Source organism: Gracilinanus agilis, chromosome 4 (genome assembly GCF_016433145.1).
Source record: "Gracilinanus agilis isolate LMUSP501 chromosome 4, AgileGrace, whole genome shotgun sequence".
NCBI lineage: Eukaryota > Metazoa > Chordata > Mammalia > Didelphimorphia > Didelphidae > Gracilinanus > Gracilinanus agilis.
The window spans coordinates 438,105,379-438,117,412 of NC_058133.1; the positions used below are offsets into that span (position 1 = coordinate 438,105,379).

The following is a 12,034-nucleotide window of genomic DNA, read 5'->3' on the forward strand; positions in this document are numbered from 1 at the left end:
CTCCAGTATCTTTGCCAAAAATCCCCTAAATGGAGTCACAAAGAGTTGGACAGGACGGAACAAGAAACAATTCAAATAGTAACTATGAACTCATTTCCTTCCCACTTCAATGCCTTCAACTACTGCAGAATCTAAAAGGAAGAATATAGACGAATAGTTAGACTAAGATAAGTTTTACAAGCTGTAGAATCAACCAAAGAGTCTTCTAGTCTGAAAGTTTTTAATCAGTTTTGATTCCATTTGTAATATGTGTAAATATATTCTTCCTTTATAAATAAACCCTGAAAATATGTACACTTGGACTCAGTAATGTGCAGGCAGTGGAATGGTAGATGCTTAAAGTATTCAAGATAGTGGAAGTGATAGTTAAAATGGACACATTTTTAAAGATCCAAAAAGCAAAATATTGGATTTCAGTCACTCGGAGCCACAAGCCAAGTTAAAGGCATTTAAAGAATAGAAATTAACTTAGTACTCAGTAGTACACTTTCCCTTTTGGGTAAGTCTGTAGAATACTTTAATTTTCTGGAAGTTGACCAGGTCAATCAATTAAGCAGCCATTCATTAAGTGGCTACTATATGCTCAGCGGGGCAGCTCAAAGGGCACAGTAGATGAGTGCCAAGCTTGAAGTCAGGAAGACTCATCTTCCTAAATTCAAATCTGGCCTCAGTCACTTACTAGTTGTGGGGCCCTGGGCAAATCACTTAACCCTGGTTGTCTCAGCTTCTTCAGTTGGTCAAATAAGCTAGAAAAGAATATGGCAAACCACTCTACTAATCTTTGGCGAGAAAACTCCAGATGGGATCACTAGGAGTGGAACACAATTGAGAATGATTGAAAAACAAATAAAATATGCTAGGCACTGGAAGGTGAGGAAGGAGAGAAAAATAAAAGAGAATCCCTTGCACTCTAACAGCTTACATTCAAACTCAGAAGGCCAATATAAATATATAGGTATCTACCAGACACATATAAAGCCAATAAAATCAACAGTGGAAAGGCAGACGTGAGCAGTTGAGAGGAGCAGAAAGATTTGCAGTTCAAAGCACTTGTCTTCAGGGAAATGGGACTCCAAGAGGCAGAGGTCAGATGCCTCCTGGAGATCCCAGACCCTAGTTTGTTTTGAATTGCATGGTTCTTATTAAAATACTATTCTCCCTTTTTAATCTCGACCTTCATCATTTTTTATCTTAACACCCTGAATTAGAAGAAACCACAAAAGCCCAGTGGAGGGAGTGGGGGGCGGGGTGGGGTGTGTGTGAAGCATTCCAGGGAGAGGAGAAAGACAGTACAAAGGGAGTAGAAGGGAGTAGCAGGAGACAAGCCAGCATGCTGGCCTATAAAGTCTGTGGAGAGGACAGGTGTGTATATAGACTAGAAAAGGAAGGCAGGGGCTAGATTGTCCAGAGGTCTAAATTCTAAAGAGTTTATATTTGATCTTAGGAAGCAAGATGGGGAAAGTGGGACACCTGGTTGGCTCAATGGACTGAGAGTCAGACCTGGAGATTGGAGGTTCTGAGTTCAATTTGGTCTCAGACACTTCCTATTTGTGTGACCCTGGATAAGTCACTCCATCCTCAATGCCTAGCCCTTACCATTCAGAATTAATTTTAAGACAGAAGGCAAAAGTTTAAAATTTTTAAAAGTTTGGGAAAAAAAAAGAAGCAATAAGGAACACTGGAATTTACTGAAAAGGGTAAAAGAAGTGATATGGTAGGAACTATACTTTAGGAAAATTACTTTGGCAGTCGTGGATCAGGGAATGACTTGAAGCAGGGAGGTCAATGTAATCCAGGAAAGAGGTTAGCAGAACTTGGAGAGGATGTTTGTTCTCTGATTGAAGAAAAGAGGGTGTATATAAAAGAACTTGTGGAGCAAGAAAATTTTTAGTAACTATTTGGATAAGTGGGACAAGGCAGGGCAAGGATGGCATCAAGGTTGTGAACTTATGTAACTGAAGGAAGGCAGTGCCTTCTAAAGGAATAAGAAAATTCAGAAGAGGCTTGAGTTGTGGGAGAAAAGTGATGAGTTCTGCATTGGACATTGAGTTTGTGAGTTCAACTTGTCCAAAAGGCAGTCAGTGATGCAAAGAGATTAGGGTAGGATACATAAATTTGGGACTTTTAGCCTGGTTCTCTCACAAGACCATTCCTGCATATGGGTCTTAAAAGAAAAACTTCTCAAGAATAGCTGTGTGTGTGTTTGTCTATGCAAAGTAGCATAAACATTTTTTTTCTAGCAGCCTGCAATGAAGATGTAAAATCACCAGTGTAGAAAGAAGAATAGCATTCACTCCAAAGTGTTAAGAATAGCGACAGAAGGGAAGAAGGGATGGACCAAACCAATCAAAGTTCTTTTATTTCCGTCACAGCAATGGAAACATAGCTGTCAAGTCTTCAGGGTAAACATTTTTCCTTAGTTGTCTGTGTATGTACATTAGCTCTCCTATTAACTCCCAAACTCCATGAGGGTAAGACAATCTTACTCATATCTTTTTCACCGTGCCCAGCACACAATTGGAACTAATCGAACTAAAACAAAATTTCCTTTTTTTTTTTTTTTAAACCCTTAACTTCTGTGTATTGGCTCATAGGTGGAAGAGTGGTAAGGGTGGGCAATGGGGGTCAAGTGACTTGTCCAGGGTCACACAGCTGGGAAGTGTCTGAGGCCGGATTTGAACCTAGGCCCTCCCATATCTAGGCCTAACTCTCAATCCACTGAGCTACCCAGCTGCCCCCAACAGAATTTCCTAGATAAAACACTGCTTTTTTAAATAGAATCAATGTTTGCATTATAAAAAGGATTATAATTATAAGTAAACTATGGAGTGGAGGAAATATTTTGGGATAATTCCCCAATGCCTACTTCTTCCAAGTTCAGTAAGCATTCATTACAATGAAATTATGGTACAAAGAGAAAGTCTGAACACTACCCCACTCACTCCCTTGAAGTTTATCATAATAGAATTTTGCTTGAATTTTCACTTCCTCTAATGAAATTTCCGCCCCACCATGGGCATTATATATTCATGTTATTGGGCAAGAACAAAGCAACAAGGAACAGTATAAAACAATGCATCAAATGTTGGCTCTCAGCTTCTAAAATTATTAAAGAGACAGGGCACCGTATCCGATTCTGAGCTGAATCTTTACAAATTACTCCAGTAACCTCATCTTAGTCTTACTTCTGAATACAGTATTATTAGAAAGTTTTAGGCTATTCAAACTAATGAATTATAATTTTGTTTAGCTTTCTATTCCCAAGGGGGGAAAGAGGATAGGACCTAAGAAGGCTATAAAGAAAGGTAATATGGGTATCTGTAAATTGAGAGAAAGGGGAGAGGAACAATTGATGATTGAGAGGCAGTACTGCAAAACTGTCCAGAGAGCTGGGCTCAGAGGAAGGTTCAAGTCCTGCCTCAACACATATTAGCTATGTGACACAGGGCAAGTCAATTGGTACTCCAAGCAGCCCTCCAGGACAGAGCTACCAACCTGCATTGGTAGTTTTTTGTACCAAACGAATCACAAGTTCATTTTATGAAAAGAAAAAAAAAGAATCAATGATGAGTTAAATGAATTTGAATTATTTTGATTTTAAATAACTGTAGAGAGAGGTAGATATAATTCTTTTTTTTTTTTCTCCTAAAACCCTTACCTTCCATCTTGGAGTTAATACTGTGTATTGGCTCCAAGGCAGAAGAGTGGTAAGGGTAGGCAATGGAGTTAAGTGACTTGCCCAGGGTCACCCAGCTAGGAAGTGTCTGAGGCCAAATTTGAACCTAGAACCTCTCTCCACTGAGCCACCCAGATACCCCCAAGTAGATATAATTTTTTTGTCTCAGGATTCCCTAATTGGCATGGGATAGCAATTACAAATCTACCAACAGATTAAATCCAAGACTAAATGCTGGGGAGAGTCAAAATCTGTGAATAATAACTTAGAAAGAAAACACACCATCTAGAAGAAATCTTAATATACAAGATAGACTCTAGAGGGCCCAGACTAAAAGAGGACTGATATCATTAGACATCGAGCTGGACCACTTGAAACCTGTATAAATTTGGGGAAGAGTAGGAATAAAATTTTAATGCTATGATTTCTCATACTTCATTTCTATAAAATATTTCTCTTCTATGATAAGAAAACATCCCTATACTCATTTTCTCTCCATGATGAATAAGAGGTAGAGGTAAGGGAAAGGTTCAGGAAGAAATGCAAGTAATTGAAGCACAAAAGAATACAAATGGGCCTAAAGTTCTCAGGGACACTGGTCCTTTTGTGTAAATAGAATTAGCCAGATCCCATTAATAGTCAAAAATCTACTCAACCCAGGCGTGCTAATGATGTCACTCCCACCTCCCTTAGTGGGGAGGGGAGACGAGTTACCCACACGTGACAATAAGTAACAAATCAAGAATAAGGGACTGCCCTTTGGGCAGTCCAAATCAATGTAGAAACTGCCATTTGTCCATTTGAATTAGAGGTGGACCACAGGAAGTGATGAAAGACATGATCTCTTTAAGTAAGTGAGTGAACTTCCTGTGGGGGCAGTTGCCGCCTGGAACTGGAGGAAGAAGCATCTCCTGAGACCACAGAACACTTACACTCTATATTGTCACGTGGGTAAGTTAGGCTGGCTTCCTTGGCCTAGCTGGGCCAATTCTAAACTCTGCCTATCTGGCTGTTGGGCCTTGTGGCTTACAGCTTCATTTATTTAGACTTCTAACCTCCCTCTTCTCTTTATCCCTACTTTGCCTACCTGATTGTAAATAAACTCCTCAACCCGATGCTGACTTGGGTCTGATTAAATTACGGAATCAACCTGAATTGTTGATTCCTGGCGGCCACATATTTTTAATATATAGCTATAATAACTAAATTTTATTTCTTACACTTTAGACTGGTTGACATTCTTTGTCTGTAAGGCAGAAGGGTAATGAACTGCAGGCGCAAAAACAGTCAAGACCCAGATTTGGCACCAGTAGCGTAGTAAGTCCTGGCTTGTGGTTGATGGCAAAAGCTTTAGAAAATCCCAAAAGTTTAGAAAATCAAGGGAAGAGTAAAAGAATTCCAGAAAGAATAAGGCAGACACAAGTGAGGAGGGAAGCCTGGGAAGAATGAAATTAAAAAAGGGAAGGCAAAAACAAAGTCTCAGGTAGGAGAGAGACATAACAGGAAGTATACAAGAAAAGGAAATATGGTAAAGGGGTCAAGAGACACAAGTTTGAAAAAATTGGGAGGGGGGGGAAATACTTGAAAGAGAGGAAATAGCAGATAGATAAAATAAATAAAAACTGATCATTGGAGATCAAAAACCAAGGGAAATACTTGAAAGAGAGGAAATAGCAGATAGATAAAATAAATAAAAACTGATCATTGGAGATCAAAAAACCAAGATCTGAGTGTATGCAAGTCCAATATATGAAACAAAGAAGAAAGAAGAGATATATGGGATCAAGAAATTTCTAGTACATAGAAATTTCAAGAAAACCAAGCAATAAATATTAAAAATATGGAAATAGGTCTTGATCAATGACATACATATGTAAAACCCAGTGGAATTACTCATTGGCTGGGGTGGTGAGGGGAAGAGAAAGAACATGAATCATGTAACCATGGGAAAATACCCCAAATTAATTATTTGGTCCTTCAGGCCCAGAAATAAATTTAAAAATGGAAGTAGCACCCCCCCCAAAAAAACCACAACAACAACCAAGCAATACTACTGGAATCTGAGCCTGGAGTTTCAACCTTCCACCATTTCCTTCCATTCAGCTCCTACTTCCTAGAAACAGATATCTCAACTCTACCACAAAAATATTGCCCGGAAAACCAGGCCTAAGCCAACTGAGCTAGAAGGGTCAGACACTGGTAGCTATTTTCCAAAAGACAAGAGAGGGGCAGGGTAGGCATAAGGAGTGTGAGCCTGCCAACAGGTCAGACTGAATTTAAGCTGTCCATCCTTGGCTGAATACTAAGTAATATAGGAGAGCTGGCATGGCCCAAGGAAGATGGCAAAGAGTGGTAATAAGAGAGCAAAATTCAAGTTTTTACTCTTACTCTCCCCATCCCACCCTCTTGGTAGAATTTCCAGTTCTACTTGCTTAGCTCCTCCTCTCAGCATCCCAGCCAGGAGGTTTGGGCCAGACCTGTCCAGGCATCATTACAAGAGAAGCCTCCCAGCCCAGCCCAAAACTCAGCCAGCCTGGGGCCTGGCACCATACTTCCTGTTTTGTCCCAGGCCCTCCCCAACCTATTTCCATCATCCTACTCTCACTTCACAGAGCAGATGAGCTAAACTGGACTTTAGACAGAAAGTTCACTTATCAAGGAGTCACAGGCAGGATTCTCGGGGAAGGGCTCGTTTTAGCTCATGACTGTTCCTGTGGTTGGCTGCTCAGCTGTCATATGGTTCCTGACCAAGATCAATGAATCATAGGTTTGGAAAGGCCCTTCCAGGTTATCTAGCCCAACCTCCTACTCAATACAGGAATTCTCCTGGATGACAGGTGACCCATCCAGGTTCTGTTCAAACTTTTGGAAAGTGTCAGATCCAAATCTTTATAGTAACTCCCTAATTCTCTTATATACAAGGGAATTGACTTTCTCCTTTAATTTATAAGATAAGTTATGTCTTTCCTAAACCCACCACTGTAAGGTTGGATGTGAAAAGTGGAAACAGACTCATTATTGTGTGCAAACACAGGAGGATATATACCAATAGTTCCCACTACCCCTTAGACTCAGCTGCCTTCTTGTAAAGAAAGGGAGAGTATATCATCTAAGGTCTCACTACAACATACAATCTTTAGCTACAAACCAAATGACTGCATCAGAGAGTCAAAGCTGAAAACACCTAACAGGACTAGGTTTAAAAAACTGGATCCAACTTAAAGCTAACTGGCCAGAGTCCCTGAGCATGACAAATATTGGAAACTGAAAAAAGAAAGCAGAATGAAAGTGCCAGAGAAGAAGGAAAGAGAAGGTAGTGGATAGGAGAGAAAAAAGAAGGTTGTATGTGTTCTAATACATATTTCCTAGTTTTCCTAGGTGGCATAGTAAAGGGAATGCTGGGTCTGGAGCCAGGAAGTCGTCTTAAGTTCAAATCCAGCCTCAGACAGGTGTCCTACCTCTGTGACACTGGGCAAGTCACTTAACCTTCAGTTGCAAAATGAGGATGATAATAATAGCACTTACTTCCCAGGGTTGTCATGAGGAACAAACAGACAATATTTGTAAATTGGCATATAGTAAGTGCTTCTTTCCTTCCTTCTTTATTGTCTGCCAAAGGTCTTAAGAGAATTTTTGTCCAACAGGCCAAAAGTGAACGGGAGAAGGAAGAAAGATGAGAACTGATTCACCTCCCCAACCTCTCACTCCTACTTGGTCAGTTAGCATTTGGGTCCTGTCTCCTCCCACTCAAGGAAGTGAGTTCAGAGCAGGACAGGCCCCCACATCTCTAGCCACCAGAAAGGCAAGGAAGCTAATGAACCATTAACCACATCTCTTATCTTAAAGCCAGTCCCTTAACAATCCCCAGCGTAACCCAACAGTAGCCACAAAACAAGCATTTCCATAACAATAGCCTGGAATGCAGGAAATAAGTGAATTCAGCACAGGAAACTTGGGGGCATAGCTAAGGGAAAGGCAGAGCCAGAACAAGCCCTTCTTCCTCCACCTGAAATGCCTGGAAACAGAGAACAAGGACCTGCAGCAGCAACTGGAGTAGAAGGCAAGTTTCAATCCAAGTTTTTTCAAGTCTCAAGCCTGACACTATACCTTAAGTGCCACAAAAAATTCCCCCATGCAGAGTTATATGAGAACTTCCTAAGTCATCCCACCCAGTTTTTAAGTAAAACTTCCCCTTGGCTAGGCCAGCCGGATGCAGACTCTCCTACACTGACAGAACTCCTGGAAAGGGGGATTCTAGCAACCTCAGTTAGTTCTGATCTACAGCCCCGACTTTCTTAATATCTGGCCCCCAATCTTCCTGTCACTGTAATCTCCGACCTTTCTATCTAATTTGATCCTCAGAAGAAATGAGAAGAGCAGTTGCCCTCCTTCCATATAATAACCATAAAATTCCCAGACTGAGACTCAGCTTTCAACACAACAAATATTTAAGTACCTATGGTGTAGAAGTGAGGTGCTAGGGCCATAAATATAAATAACTATGCAATCCCAACACTCCAAAGAGCTCATAATCTAAGAGATTTGAAAAATCTATTTATCTTCTCCACCTGCCCCTAAGGACTATTACATTTTTGTCCTTGTGTTCCCAGTGCCCAGTACAGTATCCTATACATAATGGGCAATTAATAAACATTGGTTGAATTATAGTGTATTTTCAACTCTTTTCCTTGCCCTATGAAGTATTCTTCCAATAGAATTCAACTCTTTTCAAAACATTAGGTCCAGGGGCAGCTGGGTGGCTCAGTGGATTGAGAGCCAGGCCTAGAGATAGGAGGTCCTAGGTTCAAATTAAGACCTCAGACACTTCCTAGCTGTGTGACCCTGAGCCAAGTCACTTAACCCCCATTGCCTAGCCCCAGCCGCTCTTCTGCCTTAGAAAAATTCTAAAACCGAAGGTAAGGGTTTAAAAAAATAGGTCCAGATAGCATAGATCATACATAGATCATTGTAGAAGCCCCCAAGAACTCATCTTTGAGTATTAAAGCAAAGGAGGTAGGTTGGAGAATGGAGAGACAGGGCGACTCAGGTGTGAGGGGTTGTTTAGTAAATGCTTTGAGCAGCTAAACAGAAGAAGCAGTCAAAGGCTAGACTGAAAGCTCAGGAAGCAGCCCTGCTTTCTGCCTATTACCAGTTGGGAGTTTGAAATAGAAATTTTCCCCTCCTGCTAGGTGGTGTAGTAGATAGTGTCAGGCCTGGAAAACTCATCTTCCTGAGTTCACATCTGACCTCAGATACTTAGCTGTGTGATTCTAGGCAAGTCACTTAACCCTGTTTGCTTCAGTTTCCTCATCTGTAAAATAAGCTAGAAAGGATAATGGGAAAATAGGCGTTTCTCTGCCAAGAAAACCCCAAATGGGGTCAAAGAAGAATCAGATGTGAATGAAAACTACTGAACAACTCTTAATTGATCCTAAGCCATTAAATATCCCATGATGCTCTCTCCTCCAGACTGATCTGACAGTCATGTCACTCTCCTTTCAAACCCAACCCAAGTGAAAGGGCCTAATTCTGAGGCAGTGATCACTTGATAATACTATCATACATTTTACACCTAATTATTACCTTATTTCATCCTCACCACAAATTTGTGAGGCAGGGCAGGATGGCAATTTTTTTTTAAACAAATAAGATGGAAACTCAGAAAAGTTAAATATGATTTCCTTAAGGACCCTGGTCTCCTGACTCTTAGCCCTATCCAATTGCACTATCCTCTGAATACACTATATTTTATGCTCAACTGTACTTCTAAGCCAATTCTACTAAATCAGTCTTAAATTCCTTTTACCTCACTCGTTACCCTGAAGATCCCCAAACTGCAGATGTCCCTTGGTTCTTCTCACTTCGCTTTACTATCAGTTAGTGGAAGACTTCTGAAGTTTCTCTGAAACTGTCCTTTTCAAAATTTCTAATGGCACAATAATATTCCATTATATTCAAGTCTCTTCAATTTCCACTTCTTTGCAATAATAAAAAGACCTGCTAAAAATATTTTTGAAGAGGAATCCTTTCCACTTTCTTTCAACTCTCTCTAGGTTATCTCCCCATTCTCAAATCAAACTAGAAGGTAGTCCCCCTCCTTAACTTGAGTCAAACTGCCTAGGAATTCCTACAAGATGTAAAAAAGAGTGTACAAAGGAATTCCCACAAGATGTAAAAGGAATTAGATGAAGAGGATAGAAAAGAAAGGTCCATGATTTAGTAACTTTTGGCCTGTTAAAGCCACTGGCTAGAGAAAGAAGGCTAAAGTGTCAGATTGCCTCTGGTAATTCAGAGAAGACATTTTGTCTGAGAACCTTTTGAATCTTAGCTATGGCACAAGGGACTAAGCAAAACCAGTGCATTTCTAAGGTATAATCAGAAGATAAGAAAAAAGGGAAATGAGAGGAGACAAAGGGAAATGAAAGAGGAGAAACCAAAAGGAAAGGGGGAAAATGAGAAGAAAAAAGGTACACAAAACCCACATAATGTTTACACAAGCACTCAGATAAGATAGATAAACATTCATATAAATCTCACACCAAGGCATTCTAAACATAAAGATATAGGTACAAATTGGCAGTGACCCAGACTAACCAATATAACAAACCAGACGGCTAGCCTAAACGGACATATCTAAAGTCACAGACTCCACTAAACGTATTTCTCTTTTTTCCAGAGGAAAGGGAGTTTATGAAAGAAACAAAAACTCTAACCCAGAGGTGGAGGAAGGGCAGTGTTCTGGGCAGGGAAAAAAGTCCATCCAATCACAGAAAACCTCCCCCTCCCCAAGGGGAATGGTCAGTTAGTCAACAACAAAGATTAAGTCCTCCAGAGGTAGAACACTGGAAGAGGAGCCTAGGGAAGCACCGCCTGTTTGTGGAATTCCTAATTTCCACTTCAGCCCAACTTTGAGAATAAGTGGCTTTCCAGAAGCAACAACCATGACTAGCAAATGATAAGGAACGAAGGGGTAGGGGGCCCGCATTCCCATGAAATCAGGCAGCCGCCTAAAGAAAAGGTCTCCTCAGCAACAGGACAAAAATCTTTACCCTTTCCCTGCCCAATCCTTTGTTGGCCATAGCTGTGACCCCAGCTTGGCAGTGGGAAGACAATAAAAGGCAATTTTATGAGCTATTTCTCATATAAGTGTCTGTACTTAAGACCCCTCACGGGGATGATATAAATAAGTATGTGGAAGAGGGGACCGGGTGGGCACAAATCCCCAAAAGATTGTAGTGTCTGTAGGCATGTATTGGGGAAAGGAATAAGAATTTATAAAGCTCCTACTATGTGGCAGGGGCAGTGCTAGGCGATTTACAAGTACTATCTCCCTAGCATGATTTTATATGGGTGTGGATTTGGGTGTGGGAGAGACCCAAAGTCTCTCTTGGGAGGGAGAGAGAGAACAGAGGAAGAGGGGGGGATTGAGGTGGGAACGGAAGTTGGTGGGGAACTGGTGGGGTGGGGGAGAGGGAAGGAGAGAGACAGAGACAGAGAGTGGCACAGAGATAAGAGACAGAGAGGAGGAAGAGGAGATGGGTGTACAATGGCACAAAGACCTTAGTAGGGCTATAATTTATGGGTGGGGAGGGGGGATGGGAAGCGCAGGATGTGGATGTATGGGAGAGAGGGGTTAGAACAATGTCCCAGGCGGGGAGCGAGTTTGTGGAGGTGGGGAGCCCTCGACCCTATCTTAGCCTAACGATCCTCCTCAAAGCCCCGAGCACTCACAGAAAGACGCCGCTGAGAGAAAAAGGAGAAGGTGCCTCAGACCGGCCCGATCCGCCATCCCGAGCGTGATCCCGAAGCCGATCTCTAGATCTGCGCCGCTCACCAAGCTGCCCAGAACCCAGGAGTGTCTCTTCCCCAACCGCCGCGCCCAGGCTAAACCGCGGCCACCAGGTGGGATCCCGCCCCTCGCTTCCCGCCACTCCCGATTGGTTGGCGCTCCGCCTCACTATCGTTTGATTGGTGAAGAGAGCTGCCTCGGATCCTGAGTGACTCACCGTAGCCAGGTGCAACCCCACCCAACACCTTACTCCCGGTAGGATTGGCACAGTTCCCAGACCGAAACTTTTCTGATTGGTTTAAACGAATGTCATTCCTTCTGATGAACTTGGAGCCTGTTCCAGGTAAGGATAGATCCGATTGGACAGTATTCCTGCTGGTGAACCATTGAACAAATTGCGGGGGTTTGGGAAGAGGCGGGGTGATTTGGGTAGGGTTTCAGGTAAGAAAGTAGGGGAGAAGCAGCCAAGGGAACCCCTGGGAACTCAGTATCCGATGTTCCTTTAGTACTTAAATCCCGTAGAAGAAAATCGCTAGAGCGTTAGATGGATGGCTATTTCCATTACAGAT

The 12,034-nt window shown here is 41.9% G+C and overlaps 1 protein-coding gene across 1 annotated transcript in view; it reads right to left on the reverse strand.

Moving 5' to 3' along the window:
* F11R (F11 receptor) overlaps positions 1–11,538 on the reverse strand; it is a 35,610-nt gene extending 24,072 nt beyond the window's left edge. Inside the window, exon 1 of the mRNA XM_044675821.1 lies at positions 11,408–11,538. Coding sequence (XP_044531756.1) covers positions 11,408–11,465 — 58 coding nt within the window. The 5' untranslated portion in view covers positions 11,466–11,538. The remainder of the gene's footprint in view (positions 1–11,407) is intronic.
* Positions 11,539–12,034: the final 496 nt, after the last annotated feature.